This window comes from Salvelinus namaycush, chromosome 21, assembly GCF_016432855.1.
Source record: "Salvelinus namaycush isolate Seneca chromosome 21, SaNama_1.0, whole genome shotgun sequence".
NCBI lineage: Eukaryota > Metazoa > Chordata > Actinopteri > Salmoniformes > Salmonidae > Salvelinus > Salvelinus namaycush.
In genome coordinates this window covers 52,322,261-52,340,431 of record NC_052327.1, presented here as the reverse complement: position 1 = coordinate 52,340,431, position 18,171 = coordinate 52,322,261, and the positions used below count along the sequence as shown (strand labels likewise).

The 18,171-nt window shown below is 46.7% G+C and overlaps 1 protein-coding gene across 2 annotated transcripts in view; it reads right to left on the bottom strand.

The window, feature by feature from the left end:
- Positions 1 to 18,171, bottom strand: part of LOC120066485 (probable 2-oxoglutarate dehydrogenase E1 component DHKTD1, mitochondrial) — a 47,760-nt gene that overhangs the window by 23,981 nt on the left and 5,608 nt on the right. Inside the window, exons 2-10 of one of the 2 annotated variants that reach the window (XM_039017889.1) lie at positions 16,770 to 16,922; positions 15,144 to 15,355; positions 14,169 to 14,363; positions 13,639 to 13,908; positions 12,598 to 12,661; positions 8,425 to 8,436; positions 6,345 to 6,543; positions 1,022 to 1,181; positions 46 to 198 (exon numbers count right to left, since the gene is read on the bottom strand). In XM_039017889.1, coding sequence (XP_038873817.1) covers positions 46 to 198; positions 1,022 to 1,181; positions 6,345 to 6,543; positions 8,425 to 8,436; positions 12,598 to 12,661; positions 13,639 to 13,908; positions 14,169 to 14,363; positions 15,144 to 15,355; positions 16,770 to 16,922 — 1,418 coding nt within the window. Of the gene's footprint in view, positions 1 to 45; positions 199 to 1,021; positions 1,182 to 6,344; positions 6,544 to 8,424; positions 8,437 to 12,489; positions 12,662 to 13,638; positions 13,909 to 14,168; positions 14,364 to 15,143; positions 15,356 to 16,769; positions 16,923 to 18,171 lie in introns of both variants that reach the window. The other variant, XM_039017888.1, reaches the window with a different exon arrangement.

Genomic DNA, 18,171 nt, shown 5'->3' with positions numbered 1-18,171 from the left:
ATACACACAAATCTAAGTATATATATATCCTATAATTGTTATTACCGCCACGTGCATCTTCCCCAGGTGACTGTGTAGCTGGACTCCTTCGGGGATCTCCACGGATTTGGCCCCTACGTACTGCAGCAGGGGAGCAGGCACCCCGGTGTCCCAGTGAGTGACCCTGGCCTGGGGCTCCTCCAGACCTCCCCAGCGCCCCTGCAACAACAACAATACAACTTTATTAGTCTATTTGCTACAGCAAACAATAGAAACATGTATTCTGCTCCGTTTCTCAACACCCCAGAGAGCTCTCGTCACCAGACCTGGGTACAAACGGTCACATATTCTGAGCGTTTGCTTTAACCTGCCTGTAGTGTCAACTATTCTATTGGTTCCATTGCACGACGCAAACTCAATCAAGTCCAGCTAAAGTATTTGAAATGATTTCACATCACAGACCTGCAGGTTAGTAGGTGGAGGGCTGTAGAGGGCCATGTTACCTGGTGGGTGGAGGGCTGTAGAGGGTCATGTTACCTGGTGGGTGGAGGACTGTAGAGGGTCATGTTACCTGGTGGGTGGAGGACTGTAGAGGGTCATGTTACCTGGTGGGTGGAGGACTGTAGAGGGTCATGTTACCTGGTGGGTGGAGGGCTGTAGAGGGTCATGTTACCTGCAGGTTCATGGGTGGAGGGCTGTAGAGGGTCATGTTACCTGCAGGTTCATGGGTGGAGGGCTGTACAGGGTCATGTTACCTGCAGGTTCATGGGTGGAGGGCTGTACAGGGTCATGTTACCTGCAGGTTCATGGGTGGAGGGCTGTAGAGGGTCATGTTACCTGCAGGTTCATGGGTGGAGGGCTGTAGAGGGCCATGTTACCTGCAGGTTCATGGGTGGAGGGCTGTACAGGGCCATGTTACCTGCAGGTTCATGGGTGGAGGGCTGTAGAGGGTCATGTTACCTGCAGGTTCATGGGTGGAGGGCTGTACAGGGTCATGTTACCTGCAGGTTCATGGGTGGAGGGCTGTACAGGGTCATGTTACCTGCAGGTTCATGGGTGGAGGGCTGTAGAGGGCCATGTTAGTCAGCTTGTCGTTCAGCATGCCGTAGTGGGCGGTCCTGATAGCAACACGCTCCTCCTCTGTCATCAGGCCCTCTGAGATCAGCTGGTCAGCGTAAGAGTCTGGGGTGCTCTTCCTGGAGCTGGGGGGGATGAGGAGAGGGTAGGTATTTGATGTTAATTGGACATTGTTCTGTAATCAAGGGTATACAAGGACAAACAGTCTAAAGCAAATACTTATATATTAGGAAGGTTAGGGTTGATGAGGTGTTGTTTGAAAGGATTAGATAAGATGGCTTCATGGTCAGTTCATTGTTATACTGTAATCAAGTACACAGGCCAGTGTTATACTGTAATCAAGTATACAGGCCATTGTTATACTGTAATCAAGTACACAGGCCATTGTTATACTGTAATCAAGTACACAGGCCATTGTTATACTGTAATCAAGTACACAGGCCATTGTTATACTGTAATCAAGTATACAGGCCATTGTTATACTGTAATCAAGTACACAGGCCATTGTTATACTGTAATCAAGTATACAGGCCATTGTTATACTGTAATCAAGTATACAGGCCATTGTTATACTGTAATCAAGTATACAGGCCATTGTTATACTGTAATCAAGTATACAGGCCATTGTTATACTGTAATCAAGTATACAGGCCATTGTTATACTGTAATCAAGTATACAGGCCATTGTTATACTGTAATCAAGTATACAGGCCATTGTTATACTGTAATCAAGTATACAGGCCGTTGTTATACTGTAATCAAGTATACAGGCCGTTGTTATACTGTAATCAAGTATACAGGCCATTGTTATACTGTAATCAAGTATACAGGCCATTGTTATACTGTAATCAAGTATACAGGCCATTGTTATACTGTAATCAAGTATACAGGCCATTGTTATACTGTAATCAAGTATACAAGCCATTGTTATACTGTAATCAAGTATACAGGCCATTGTTATACTGTAATCAAGTATACAGGCCATTGTTATACTGTAATTGTCACGTTCCTGACCTGTTTTCTGTTGTTTTGTATGTGTTTAGTTGGTCAGGGCGTGAGTTGGGGTGGGCATTCTATGTGTTGTGTTTCTATGTTGGGGTTAATGTGTTGCCTGATATGGTTCTCAATTAGAGGCAGGTGTTTGACGTTTCCTCTGATTGAGAACCATATTAAGGTAGGCTGTTCTCACTGTTTGTTTGTGGGTGGTTGTCTTCCGTGTCCGTATGTCTACCACACGGGACTGTTTCGTTTGTCGTTCGTGTATTTAGTCTGTTCCTGTTCGTGCGTTCTTCGTATTTTGTAAGTTCTCAAGTCCAGGTCTGTCTACATCGTTTATTTGTTTTGTAGTTTGTTGAAGTGTTTTCGTGTTTCGTCTTTACTTTAATAAACATCATTATGTCCACATTCCACGCTGCGCTTTGGTCCAATCCCTACTCCTCCTCTTCAGACGAAGAGGAGGAGAATGACTGTTACAGAACCACCCACCTAACAAGGATCAAGCAGCGTGAGAGGAACCAGCAGCAGCGGCCAAAAAACCAGGACTCGTGGACTTGGGAGGAAATATTGGCTGGAAAAGGACTCTGGGCTCAGACAGGGGAATATCGCCGCTCTTTTGAAGAGAGGGAGGCAGCTAAAGCCCAGGAGCGGTGGTATGAGGAGGCAGCAAGGAGACGTGGCTGGAAACCCGAAAAGAAACCCCCAAAATTTATTGGGGGGGGGGGCTAAAAGGGAGTGTGGCGAAGTCAGGTAGGAGACCTGCGCCTACTCCCTGTACTTACCGTGGAGAGCGAGAGTACGGGCAGACACCGTGTTACGCAGTAGAGCGCATGGTGTCTCCTGTACGTGTGCATAGCCCGGTGCGGTACATACCAGCTCCTCGTATCGGCCGGGCCAGATTGAGGATTGAGCCGGATGTCATGAAGCCGGCCCAACGCATCTGGTCACCAGTGCGTCTCCTCGGGCCGGCTTACATGGCACCAGCCTTACGCATGGTGTCCCCGGTTCGCCTACATAGCCTGGTGCGGGTTATTCCACCTCCCCGCACTGGTCGGGCGACGGGGAGCATACAACCAGGTAAGGTTGGGCAGGCTCAGTGCTCAAGGGAGCCAGTACGCCTGCACGGTCCGGTATTTCCGGCGCCACCTCCCCGCTCCAGCCCAGTACCACCAGTGCCTACACCACGCACCAGGCTTCCAGTGCGTCTCCAGAGCCCTGTTCCTCCTCCACGCACTCTCCCTGTGGTGCGTGTCTCCAGCCCAGTGCCTCCAGTTCCGGCACCACGCATCAAGCCTCCTGTGCGTCTCCAGAGCCCTGTACGCACTGTTCCTTCTCCCCGTACTCGCCCTGATGTGCGTGCCCTCAGCCCGGTACCACCAGTGCCGGTACCACGCACCAGGCCTATAGTACGCCTTGAGAGTCCAGTGTGCCCTGTTGATGTTCCCCGCACTAGCCTGATGGTGCGTGTCCTTAGCCCGGTACCTCCAGTTCCGGTACCACGTACCAGGCCTACAGTGCGTCTCAGCCGGCCAGAGTCTGCCGTCTGCCCAGCGGCGCCTGAACTGCCCGTCTGCCCAACGCCGTCTGAACTGCCCGTCTGCCCAGCGGCGCCTGAACTGCCCGTCTGCCCAGCGGCGCCTGAACTGCCCGTCTGCCCAGCGGCGCCTGAACTGCCCGTCTGCCCAGCGGCGCCTGAACTGCCCGTCTGCCCAGCGGCGCCTGAACTGCCCGTCTGCCCAACGCCGTCTGAACTGCCCGTCTGCCCAACGCCGTCTGAACTGCCCGTCTGCCCAACGGCGCCTGAACTGCCTGTCTGCCCAACGCCGTCTGAACTGTCCGTCTGCCAAGCGCCGCATGAACTGCCCGTCTGTACTGAGCCTTCAAAGCCGCCCGTCTGTACTGAGCCTGCAAAGCCGCCCGTCTGCCATGAGCCTTCAGAGCCGTCCGCCAGACAGGAGCCGCTAGAGCCTACCGCCAGACAGGAGCCGCTAGAGCCTTCCGCCAGACGGGAGCAGCCAGAGCCTTCCGCCAGACAGGAGCAGCCAGAGCCTTCCGCCAGACAGGAGCAGCCAGAGCCTTCCGCCAGACAGGATCAGCCAGAGCCTTCCGCCAGACAGGATCAGCCAGAGCCGTCCGCCAGACAGGATCAGCCAGAGCCTTCCGCCAGACTGGACCAGCCAGAGCCGTCAGCCAGCCATGACCAGCCAGAGCCGTCAGCCAGCCATGACCAGCCAGAGCCGTCAGCCAGCCATGACCAGCCAGAGCCGTCAGCCATATGACCAGCCAGAGCCGTCAGCCAGCCATGACCAGCCAGAGCCGTCAGCCAGTCCGGAGCTGCCCCTCAGTCCGGAGCTGCCCCTCAGTCCGGAGCTGCCCCTCAGTCCGGAGCTGCCCCTCAGTCCGGAGCTGCCCCTCAGTCCGGTGTTGCCCCTCAGTCCGGTGTTGCCCCTCAGTCCGGTGTTGCCCCTCATTCCGGTGCTGCCCCTCATTCCGGTATTGCCCCTTAGTCCGGTGCTGCCCCTCATTCCGGTATTGCCCCTTAGTCCGGTGCTGCCCCTTAATCCAGTGGGGTTAATTTGGAGGGTGGTCATTGGGAGGAGGCTACAAAAGCGGGGATTGACTATGGTGGGATGGGGACCACGCCCAGAGCCTGAGCCGCCACCGTGGACAGATGCCCACCCAGACCCTCCCCTAGACTTTTGGTGGTGCGTCCGGAGTTCGCACCTTGAGGGGGGGGGTTATGTCACGTTCCTGACCTGTTTTCTGTTGTTTTGTATGTGTTTAGTTGGTCAGGGCGTGAGTTGGGGTGGACATTCTATGTGTTGTGTTTCTATGTTGGGGTTAATGTGTTGCCTGATATGGTTCTCAATTAGAGGCAGGTGTTTGACGTTTCCTCTGATTGAGAACCATATTAAGGTAGGCTGTTCTCACTGTTTGTTTGTGGGTGGTTGTCTTCCGTGTCCGTATGTCTACCACACGGGACTGTTTCGTTTGTCGTTCGTGTATTTAGTCTGTTCCTGTTCGTGCGTTCTTCGTATTTTGTAAGTTCTCAAGTCCAGGTCTGTCTACATCGTTTTATTTGTTTTGTAGTTTGTTGAAGTGTTTTCGTGTTTCGTCTTTACTTTAATAAACATCATTATGTCCACATTCCACGCTGCGCTTTGGTCCAATCCCTACTCCTCCTCTTCAGACGAAGAGGAGGAGAATGACCGTTACAGTAATCAAGTATACAGGCCATTGTTATACTGTAATCAAGTATACAGGCCAAGGAAATAAACATCAGCAACCATCTTGTTGCAAAGAGAATTAGAGAAGGGGGATACCTAGTCAGTTGTATAGGGAAAGGGGGATACCTAGTCAGTTGTATAGGGAAAGGGGGATACCTAGTCAGTTGTATAGGGAAAGGGGGATACCTAGTCAGTTGTGTAGGGAAAGGGGGATACCTAGTCAGTTGTGTAGGGAAAGGGGGATACCTAGTCAGTTGTGTAGGGAAAGGGGGATACCTAGTCAGTTGTATAGGGAAAGGGGGATACCTAGTCAGTTGTATAGGGAAAGGGGGATACCTAGTCAGTTGTATAGGGAAAGGGGGATACCTAGTCAGTTGTATAGGGAAAGGGGGATACCTAGTCAGTTGTATAGGGAAAGGGGGATACCTAGTCAGTTGTATAGGGAAAGGGGGATACCTAGTCAGTTGTATAGGGAAAGGGGGTACCTAGTCAGTTGTATAGGGAAAGGGGGATACCTAGTCAGTTGTATAGGGAAAGGGGGATACCTAGTCAGTTGTATAGGGAAAGGGGGATACCTAGTCAGTTGTATAGGGAAAGGGGGATACCTAGTCAGTTGTATAGGGAAAGGGGGATACCTAGTCAGTTGTATAGGGAAAGGGGGATACCTAGTCAGTTGTATAGGGAAAGGGGGATACCTAGTCAGTTGTATAGGGAAAGGGGGATACCTAGTCAGTTGTATAGGGAAAGGGGGATACCTAGTCAGTTGTATAGGGAAAGGGGGTACCTAGTCAGTTGTATAGGGAAAGGGGGATACCTAGTCAGTTGTAAAACTGAATGTATTCAACTGAAATGTGTCTTCCGCATTTAACCCAACCCGTCTGAATCAGAGAGGAGCGGGGAGCTGCCTTAATCTAGTTGTCAATGACTTAGGCTACCTGGTTGGATAAATCATTGGAGAGCCTTATGTTGGCAGTTTGCACTTTCCAGAATATAACTTATTAGTAGAACCCTGTCCAATGAATTGATTGTTAAATACCTCCGAGGGCAGTAATGTCAACAACCTACCGGATGATCTTGTACATGGCAGGGTTAGTGAAGGAGGGTTCGTCCAGCTCGTTGTGTCCCCACTGTCTGTAGCAGAGCAGGTCCAGGATAACATCCTTCCTAAAGCGTCTCTGGTACTCCACCGCCAGCCGCGTGGCTCGCAGCACCTCCTCCGCATCATCACCATTCACATGGATCACCGCACAGCCCACCATCTTACCTGGAGAGGGGAAAAGACACACAGAGTGAGATATTACAGATATATTGACATTCCTGTATATTACTGATTATAATTCCCATAGAGATATACTTGAAATATGTTAAAGATATCGTAACTCCCAGTTGTTATATTATTTACACACACACACACACACACACACACACACACACACACACACACACACACACACACACACACACACACACACACACACACACACACACACACACACACACACACACACACAGCAAAAAAAGAAACGTCCTCTCACTGTCAACTTCGTTTATTTTCAGCAAACTTAACATGTGTAAATATTTGTATGAACATAACAAGATTCAACAACTGAGACATAAACTGAACAAGTTCCACAGACATGTGACTAACAGAAATGGAATAATGTGTCCCTGAACAAAGGGGGGGTCAAAAAGTAACAGTCAGTATCTGGTGCGGCCATCAGCTGTATTAAGTACTGCAGTGCATTTCCTCCTCATGGACTGCACCAGATCTGCCAGTTCTTTCTGTGAGATGTTACCCCACTCTTCCACCAAGGCACCTGCAAGATCCAGGACATTTTCAGGGGGTAATGGCCCTAGCCCTCACCCTCCGATCCAACAGGTCCCAGACGTGCTCAATGGGATTGATATCCGGGCTCTTCGCTGGCCATGGCAGAACACTGACAATCCTGTGTTGCAGGAAATCACGCACAGAACGAGCAGTATGGCTGGTGGCATTGTCATGCTGGATGGTCATGTCAGGATGAGCCTGCAGGAAGGGTACCACATGAGGGAGGAGGATGTCTTCCCGGTAACGCACAGCGTTGAGATTGCCTGCAATGACAACATGCTCAGTCCGATGATGCTATGACACACCGCCCCAGACCATGACGGACCCTCCACCTCCAAATCAATCCCGCTCCAGAGTACAGGCCTCGGTGTAATGCTCATTCCTTCGACGATAAACGTGAATCCGACCATCACCCCTGGTGAGACAAAACCGCGACTCGTCAGTGAAGAGCACTTTTTGCCAGTCCTGTCTGGTCCAGTGACGTTGGGTTTGTGCCCATAGGCGACGTTGTTGCCGGTGATGTCTGGTGAGGACCTGCCTTACAACAGACCTACAAGCCCTCAGTCCAGCCTCTCTCAGCCTATTGCGGACAATCTGAGCACTGATGGGGGGATTGTGCGTTCCTGGTGTAACTCGGGCAGTTGTTGTTGCCATCCTGTACCTGTCCCGCAGGTGTGATGTTCGGATGTACCGATCCTGTGCAGGTGTTGTTACACGTGGTCTGACACTGCGAGAACGATCAGCTGTCCATCCTGTCTTCCTGTAGTCTTAAGCGTCTCACAGTACGGACATTGCCATTTATGGCCCTGGCCACATCTGCAGTCCTAATGCCTCCTTGCAGCATGCCTAAGGCACGTTCACGCAGATGAGCATCTTTCTTTTGGTGTTTTTCAGAGTCAGCAGAAAGGCCCCTTTAGTGTCCTAAGTTTTCATGACTGTGACCTTAATTGCCTACCGTCTGTGAGCTGTTAGTGTCTTAACGACCGTTCCACAGGTGCATGATCATTAATGGGTCATTGAACAAGCATGGGAAACAGTGTTTAAACCCTTTACAAATAAAGATCTGTGAAGTTATTTAGATTTTTACGAATCATCGTCCTGAAAAAGGGACGTTTCATTTTTTGCTGAGTTTACATACACTACTGTTCAAAAGTTTGGGGTCACTTAGAAATGTCCTTGTTTTTGAAAGAAAAGCAAATGTTTTATCCATTAAAATAACATCAAATTGATCAGAAATACAGTGTAGACATTAATGTTGTAATTGACTACTGTAGCTGGAAACGGCAGATTTTTTATGGAATATCTACATATGCGTACAGAGGCCCATTATCAGCAACCATCACTCATGTGTTCCAATGGCACGTAGTGTTAGCTAATCCAAGTTTATCATTTTAAAAGGCTAATTGATCATTAGAAAACCATTTTGCAATTATGTTAGCACAGCTGAAAACTGTTGTACTGATTAAAGAAGCAATAAAACTGGCCTGTTTTGGACTAGTTGAGTATCTGGAGCATCAGCATTTGTGGGTTCAATTACAGGCTCAAAATGGCCAGAAACAAAGACCTTTCTTATGAAACTCATCAGTCTATTCTTGTTCTGAGAAATTAAGGCTGTTCCATGCGAGAAATTGCCAAGAAACTGAAGATCTCGTACAACGCTGTGTACTACTCCCTTCACAGAACAGGGCAAACTGGCTCTAACCAGAATAGAAAGAAGAGTGGGAGGCCCCGGTGCACAACTAAGCAAGAGGACAAGTACATTACAGTGTCTAGTGAGAAACAGACGCCTCACAAGTCCTCAACTGGCAGCTTCATTAAATTATACCAGAAAAACACTAGTCTCAAAGTCAGCAGTGAAGCGGCGACTCCGAGATGCTGGATTAGCACAGGAGTGATGGTTGCTGATAATGGGCCTCTTAAAGCCTATGTAGATATTCCATAAAAAATCTGCCGTTTCCAGCTACAATAGTCATTTACAACATTAACAATGTTTACACTGTATTTCTGATCAATTTTATGTTATTTTAATGGACAAGAAATTTCTAAGTGACCCCAAACTTTTGAACGATGTGTGTATGTAACCGATGTGAAATGGCTAGCTAGTTAGCGGGGTATGCGCTATTAGCGTTTCAATCGGTGACGTCACTCGCTCTGAGACCTTGAAGTAGTTGTTCCCCTTGCTCTGCAAGGGCCGCAGCTTTTGTGGAGCGATGGGTAATGATGCTTCGTGGATGGCTGTTGTTGATGTGTGCAGAGGGTCCCTGGTTCGAGCCCAGGTAGGGGCGAGGAGAGGGACGGAAGCAAAACTGTTACATGTACATACATACATACACTGCTCAAAAAAATAAAGGGAACACTTAAACAACACAATGTAACTCCAAGTCAATCACACTTCTGTGAAATCAAACTGTCCACTTAGGAAGCAACACTGATTGACAATACATTTTACATGCTGTTGTGCAAATGGAATAGACAACAGGTGGAAATTATAGGCAATTAGCAAGACACCCCCAATAAAGGAGTGGTTCAGCAGGTGGTGACCACAGACCACTTCTCAGTTCCTATGCTTCCTGGCTGATGTTTTGGTCACTTTTGAATGCTGGCGGTGCTTTCACTCTAGTGGTAGCATGAGACGGAGTCTACAACCCACACAAGTGGCTCAGGTAGTGCAGCTCATCCAGGATGGCACATCAATGTGAGCTGTGGCAAGAAGTTTTGCTGTGTCTGTCAGCGTAGTGTCCAGAGCATGGAGGCGCTACCAGGAGACAGGCCAGTACATCAGGAGACGTGGAGGAGGCCGTAGGAGGGCAACAACCCAGCAGCAGGACCGCTACCTCCGCCTTTGTGCAAGGAGGAGCAGGAGGAGCACTGCCAGAGCCCTGCAAAATGACCTCCAGCAGGCCACAAATGTGCATGTGTCTGCTCAAACGGTCAGAAACAGACTCCATGAGGGTGGTATGAGGGCCCGACGTCCACAGGTGGGGGTTGTGCTTACAGCCCAACACCGTGCAGGACGTTTGGCATTTGCCAGAGAACACCAAGATTGGCAAATTCGCCACTGGCACCCTGTGCTCTTCACAGATGAAAGCAGGTTCACACTGAGCACATGTGACAGACGTGACAGAGTCTGGAGACGCCGTGGAGAACGTTCTGCTGCCTGCAACATCCTCCAGCATGACCGGTTTGGCGGTGGGTCAGTCATGGTGTGGGGTGGCATTTCTTTGGGGGGCCGCACAGCCCTCCATGTGCTCGCCAGAGGTAGCCTGACTGCCATTAGGTACCGAGATGAGATCCTCAGACCCCTTGTGAGACCATATGCTGGTGCGGTTGGCCCTGGGTTCCTCCTAATGCAAGACAATGCTAGACCTCATGTGGCTGGAGTGTGTCAGCAGTTCCTGCAAGAGGAAGGCATTGATGCTATGGACTGGCCCGCCCGTTCCCCAGACCTGAATCCAATTGAGCACATCTGGGACATCATGTCTCGCTCCACCCACCAACGCCACGTTGCACCACAGACTGTCCAGGAGTTGGCGGATGCTTTAGTCCAGGTCTGGGAGGAGATCCCTCAGGAGACCATCCGCCACTTCATCAGGAGCTTCCCCAGGCGTTGTAGGGAGGTCATACAGGCACGTGGAGGCCACACAAACTACTGAGCCTCATTTTGACTTGTTTTAAGGACATTACATCAAAGTTGGATCAGCCTGTAGTGTGGTTTTCCACTTTAATTTTGAGTGTGACTCCAAATCCAGACCTCCATGGGTTGATAAATTTGATTTCCATTGATAATTTTTGTGTGATTTTGTTGTCAGCACATTCAACTATGTAAAGAAAAAAGTATTTAATAAGAATATTTCATTCATTCAGATCTAGGATGTGTTATTTTTGGGTTTTTCTTTATCTTTACTATTTTCTACATTGTAGAATAATAGTGAAGACATCATAATTATGAAATAACACATATGGAATCATGTAGTAACCAAAAAAGTGTTAAATCAAAATATATTTTATATTTGAGATTCTTCAAATAGCCACCCTTTACCTTGATGACAGCTTTGCACACGCTTGGCATCCTCTCAACCAGCTTTATGAGGTAGTCACCTGGGATGCATTTCAATTAACATGTGTGCATTCTTAAAAGTTAATTTGTGGAATTTCTTTCCTTCTTAACGCGTTTGAGCCAATCAGTTGTGTTGTGACAAGGTAGGGTGGGGGGTGGGGGGGTATAAAGAAGATAACCCTATTTAGTAAATTACCAAGTCCATATTATGGCAAGAACAGCTCAAATAAGCAAAGCGAAACGACAGTCCACCATTACTTTAAGACATGAAGGTCAGTCAATACGGAAAATTTAAAGAACTTTGAACCAGAGAATATTGTTTCTCATGGTCTGAGAGTCCTTTAGGTGCCTTTTGACAAACTCCAAGTGGGCTGTCATGTGCCATTTACTGAGGAGTGGCTTCAGTCTGGCCACTCTACCAAAAAAGCCTGATTGGTGGAGTGCTGCAGAGATGGTTGTCCGTTTGGAAGGTTCTCCCATCTCCAGTGAGGAACTCTAGAGCTCTGTCAGAGTGACCATTCGGTTCTTGGTCACCTCCCTGACCAAAGCCCTTCTCCCACGATTGCTCAGTTTGGCCGGGCGACCAGCTCTAGTTCCAAACTTCTTCTATTTAAGAGCGATGGTTGTCACTGTGTTCTTGGGGACCTTCAATACTGCAGAAATGTTTTGGTACCCTTCCCCAGACCTTCCCCAGTCTTGGTGGTTCCAAACTTCTTCTATTTAAGAGCGATGGTTGTCACTGTGTTCTTGGGGACCTTCAATACTGCAGAAATGTTTTGGTACCCTTCCCCAGATCTGTGCCTCGACACAATCCTGTCTCTGAGCTCTACGGACAATTCCTTCGACCTCATGGCTTGGTTTCTGATCTGACATGCACTGTCAACTGTGGGACCTTACATAGACAGGTGTGCCTTTCCAAATCATGCCCAATCAATTGAATTTACCACAGGTGGACTCCAATCGTTGTAGAAACATCTCAAGGATGATCAATGGAAACAGGATGCACCTGAGCTAAATTTTGTCTCATAGCAAAGGTTCTGAATAGTTATGTAAATAAGGTATTTCGTTGTTGTTTTTTTTTGCAAATGTAAAAATAAAAAATAAAAAATTGTTTCCACTTTGTAATTATGGGGTATTGTGTGTAGATTGATGAGGAACAAAATGTATTTAATACATTTTAGAATAAGGCTTTAACATAACAAAATGTGGGAAAGGGGGTCTGAATACTTTTCGAATGCAGTGTGTGTGTGTATATATATATTATTCCAATCGATATATTATTATTCCAATTGAGATTGATAGATAAAGTGATACAGTTTACATACCAACATCGCTGCAGTACAAAGACGATCTCCCTCTCGCAGACGGAGTGGTATAGCCCACTTGGTTGTTTACAATGAGGTGGATGCTCCCACCAACTCTGAAGTGGGGGAGTAGTGAAATGGTGAATGTCTCCGGAACAATTCCTTGACCCGAGAATGAGGCATCCCCATGGACCTAAGAAAATGAAGGAAAGGTTCCACAATGATCACCAGTTCTTTTCAGGCCTGAAAGTTGGGAAAATAATTGACGTCAACGATGGACAATGCCGGTATGTCTCCATAAACTGGACTTCAGTGTCATAATCCCTTTCTACTAGAACCCTTAATTACATATTGTACTAAAAGTGCTTTTCAATTGTGCAAGGCAAATTCACTCGAGAGCAATGAAGTACCCTTTTCTAAAGAGGTTTGGCTGAGTTAATGTGTTTCCAGTTCAGAGGGATAAGCAGGATTAACGAGTTAGCCATCTGACTTTGATAAACAACCAGAACAACTACTGATTTCTGGTTCATTAAGAAAGCTAAACTTTGATATGTGTTTTTTGGTTGTCAAGTCAATTAGACCACGCCCATTTCAAGCTTATATTTCTCAAAAATATAAAAGTTATTTCATAATATTTAGGCAAGTTAGCTGGCTAACTCCTTGACCCTGCTTTGTAGTATATTCTTCTACGGTGTCAAACTCATTTTTGCCCACCGAGGTCCAAAGGGCCACACTTCAAACTGGTTATATTGGCTTGCCACAGACAATACTCCAACGGTTATATTGGCCTGCTAGACAATACTCCACCGGTTATATTGGCCTGCTAGACAATACTCCACCGGTTATATTGGCTTGCCATGTACAATACTCCACCGGTTATAGTGGCTTGCCATGTACAATACTCCATCGGTTATATTGGCTTGCCATGTACAATACTCCACCGGTTATAGTGGCTTGCCATGTACAATACTCCATCGGTTATATTGGCTTGCCACAGACAATACTCCACAGGTTATATTGGCTTGCCACAGACAATACTCCACCGGTTATATTGTCCTCAGGCTAAGCATTGTTTTTCTGGGGAGTAGTTTCCCTCCTGTTGAGCCATGTCTAGGTATGTATATCAACATATGTCTAAATAGGGCTATGTCTATGGTCTCAGTACGATACCTGGAGACAGACAACTTTATCACCAGGCTGAGCGTTCTCATCTGGGGAGTAGTCTCCCTCCTGTTTGAGCTGCTGGCGGGCCCGGGTCTTCCCCTGGGTGACTGGGTTGATGGCCTCCAGGTGGGAAGGGTTGGGCAGCATGGTCACATGGAGGGGGTGGGCAGCACCGAAGTCCAGCTCTACAGAGGAGGTGAGGTGGGAGAGGACATCACCGATAGAGGGAGAGTCTGCTGGGAACTCACTGAGGCCACGCATTTTACGGAACATCAGCTGGAGGTGGAGGGACAGGGGAGACGGGAGTCGCACATCCCAAATAATTATCAATCAAATCAATCAATTAATCAATCAATATGTGAATAAATACAAGTTTAAAGTCCCAGGAGTGAATCCTGAGGAAGGCAATTGGTGCCAAAACATTGGTTCATTCATATGACTGGGAGTGTGAGACCATCTTTATTAGTTATCCCAGGGTCATTCATGGTAGCCATTACAGCCATGACCTTTGATCTCGAAGATGTCTAAACCCTGACCTCTGGTGGGAACTGCAGAAGCCCCGTGAGGAGGTTAAGTCTCCCGCGGTGAGGCATCCCCATGACAATGTCCGTCACCCCGCTGTGGGCAGACAGACGGAACATCTCGTAGAACACTCCCATCATGCTCTCTGCTCCCTCACCGCCATAACGCTTCACCGTGGAGAACTTGGAGGCCAGAAAGTGATCAAACTCCTGAGGTAACACAAGAAGAAACAGGTTGTTATTGTAAAAGAGAATGTGTTCTCAATGACTTCTGGTGAAATAAAGGCAAAATACATCAAGAGATAAGTCAGCAAGATCTGTCTCAGTCTTTCTTGGAAATGAGACCAAAAGAAAAGTAACATCGATAAAAACAATACCACCTCATTCTCGCTAATAAAATAATCACTTTACTCTGATATTAGATAAGATACTAGTTTTTATTATTTAGGCAATTAAAGCTAATTAGACTATAAATACAGTACGACAACGTTTCTCTATCTATCCATTCCTCCCTCCCTCCATCCATCTACCTGTGACCCCAGCATTAGCTTGTCCAGTTCTCTCCTCTCCTCGGTGGAGGTCTCCTTCCAATTATCCATTAACCCTCCCTCCATCCATCTACCTGTGACCCCAGCATTAGCTTGTCCAGTTCTCTCCTCTCCTCGGTGGAGGTCTCCTTCCAATTATCCATTAACCCTCCCTCCATCCATCTACCTGTGACCCAAGCATTAGCTTGTCCAGTTCTCTCCTCTCCTCGGTGGAGGTCTCCTTCCAATTATCCATTAACCCTCCCTCCATCCATCTACCTGTGACCCCAGCATTAGCTTGTCCAGTTCTCTCCTCTCCTCGGTGGAGGTCTCCTTCCAATTATCCATTAACCCTCCCTCCATCCATCTACCTGTGACCCCAGCATTAGCTTGTCCAGTTCTCTCCTCTCCTCGGTGGAGGTCTCCTTCCAATTATCCATTAACCCTCCCTCCATCCATCTACCTGTGACTCCAGCATGAGCTTGGCCAAGTTTTTCCTCTCCTCCGCAGTAAACATCTCTTTCTTCAGCTGCTCGAAGCGGTCTGTGAGCCACTCCCTTTCCTCCAGGCTGGTCAGCTGACTGGTCTCTATGGAAATGCGGCCACAGTAGGACTCCTCCAGGTAGCCAATCACCTCCTCCACCGACGCCTCAGCTTTACCGAAATGCCTCAGTCCTGGATGAAAAGGAGTTCATATAAGAGTCTCCTCTTGAAGATTTTTCGTTTTAATCAGGTGAACCCTGCCTGAGTAAGATCTGTTTGGTCGCAAACATGTTGCAGTATGCAGGACAAAACATGTAGGTGTGTTGTACATGTGAGGCAATAGTGGATATGGAGGTGACAATTATGAATGACTTATCTCCATGTAGGGTTACAGGTGATGGATATTATAGACACCCTGAATAACTCAAATGTATTTATAAAGCCCTTTTTACATTCCCAATTTTCAGAAAGTGATTTTACCCTCTTAATCATATCCACTAATTAATGTGTATTACCTGCATTTGAGTGGTCTATTATTTAGGAGTGATTATGTAAGTGATAACCAACGAGGGGCTATGCATTCTCTGGAAAATAATGAACAACGTGGATGGTGTGCTTCTCGACGCGCTAGCGGAGTGGAACTAATCTTCTACGGAGTTGTATTATTTTCCAAAGAACTCATTGAGTCCCGAGTTCATTATCCTTTTTATACCATGGCTATAATTTAACAAATGTACCGCTAGAAATGTGTTCCTTTGAAAATATAAATGATTTTCAAGATCCACTGAAGTACCTAGCAAGTTTACTAGATAGCTACAGTAGTTGCCTTGGTAACCAAACAAACAGACTTGCTAGTTTAGCTAATCAAACCATCAGTCCGATCACAGATAGATCAATGACAGTTTAGTTATAAAATCTTTGGTCCTAGCTTGCTATTATGAAAATCTAATTCAACAATGACAATGTTTTCAACTCAACTTTTGCTTTCAAAGGCAGCTCAAACATAGAACATGTAAGAATGAACTATAGCCATTGAATTCTACTGTGCTGATATACCTTGTGCATTATAGGGAAATAATGCACGCTCTAGAATGCCCTTCAAACCAATCAGAAATGAGTAATCAACAATGCCATGGTATAAACTGTAATAACTGAGGTATGAGATATTATTATTGACTGTCACTGAAAATGCTTCATCCCAGGCGACACCATGCAGAGAGCCTGCGTTAAGTTGATGTGTTATTGTTAAATTGATGTGCTGCGAGCAAGTCAACAGACAAATTAGCATTAGCAGTTTGGGCCATTTCCAGGCGCTTCCCATTTAATTGGTCCAACTGTAACGTATGGTTGGTTTAGCAATTCAAATGTTTGGTGATGGGTTTAACATTGACCTCTCCATAAGGCTTCCCTACTACCTACACTACAGTATAACTACCTAGTAGTAGCTAGCTAGTAGCCTAGTAGTAGTAGGAAGATAGTAGAAAACACTGCTATGCATTATCAATGTGAAGTGTATTTATTGATAGATTGATTTAATCAATGAAGTGTTCTCCCTTTAGAAACGTATTTAATGAAGAAGTTAATAGACAACATAGACATTGCCTACCTGATGTGTTGAGGGGTCCTTGTACAGCCCCAGTTAACATGTTGATCTCTGGCACACTGTCCTCCACTGGGTCGTCAGGCAGTAGAGGGTTAATTTTAGCAGCCTTGTGTCCATGTGCTCGGTAAGCCTCCACCAGGCGTGCTAGCCCATGGTCTGTGTAAACAGAGGGAGGGGTAAATCCATTTTGATTTGAATTAAACCTTCCATACATATTTGCCCATTGTAGAAGTGTTCACAAAGTGACCTTTTGGACCTGAATGCCAAAACATTCAAGAGATACAGCTGCTCAAAGTTGACCTATTTGGCATACCCCACCATAGCATGAGACATCCATGTCTTCAACACTGGAAAAGATAAAACAGCCATCTTTGTAGTACTAATTTCATAGAAATTTCAAATGGTGTACCAGCTAGCCTAAATTGCAGTTGTCTGAAGGGATAGGTCCATTCTATTAATTATATTTCTATGACTGAAATGACAACCCATCCTGTATTCAAGAGCATGTTGTGTCTCAAACGATTGCGGGCACAACACAAAAACCTCAGATGATGTAGAGCAGGGGTGGGCAAACATTTGGGCTCGCGGGCCACATCGGGATTTTGAAATTCAACGGAGGGCCACATTTTCTGTTAAAATCTATTTGCAGGGGCCTCCCGAGTGGTGCAGCGAGTGGTGCACTGCATCGCAGTGCTTGAGGTGTCACTACAGACCCGGGTTCGATCCCAGGCTGTGTCACAGCTGGCAGGTACATTCGCCCACTGATGGCTCCATGTGAACTACAATTCCAACTCTGTGTTTTAACATCTATAATCATCGCTTTCATAACATTTTTCAAAACATATGCCGATATCAGCGAGAAAAAAACATTTCAAATAAAAAATATACTTACTGTAGCAGTTTTGCAAAGATCCACAAGCTGTGTACGTGCCCAGTTGACAAACTACACTTGTTTAAATCAAAAGGGATACTGTCAAAAAGGGATTTAATTCATATGGATTTACCCAGGGACAAAGACTGTTCCAAAACAACAGCCTTTTTTATGTAAACACGTAGGAATGGAGGGGGGGTTGGAAGATATCCATAGTCTATGACAAGCATTAGACACATTTCCAGTTAAATGCTAATTAAAGCAAGTAGTAAAAGTGTAGCTGTGATAAGTAGTGACAACAATGACTACAACAACAACACTTCATCTGTTCTGCAATAACAACAGGTGAATGAATACAGTGCCATGAAAAAGTATTTGCCCCCTTTCTGATTTTTGCATTTTTTCTTTATACCAGAATTTGATCAGATCTTCAACCAACATCTAATAAATCTGATAAAATGAACCTGAGTTCACAAATTTAAAAAAAAGTATATACTTGCAACACCCATTTCCCCTGTGTGAACAAGTTATTGT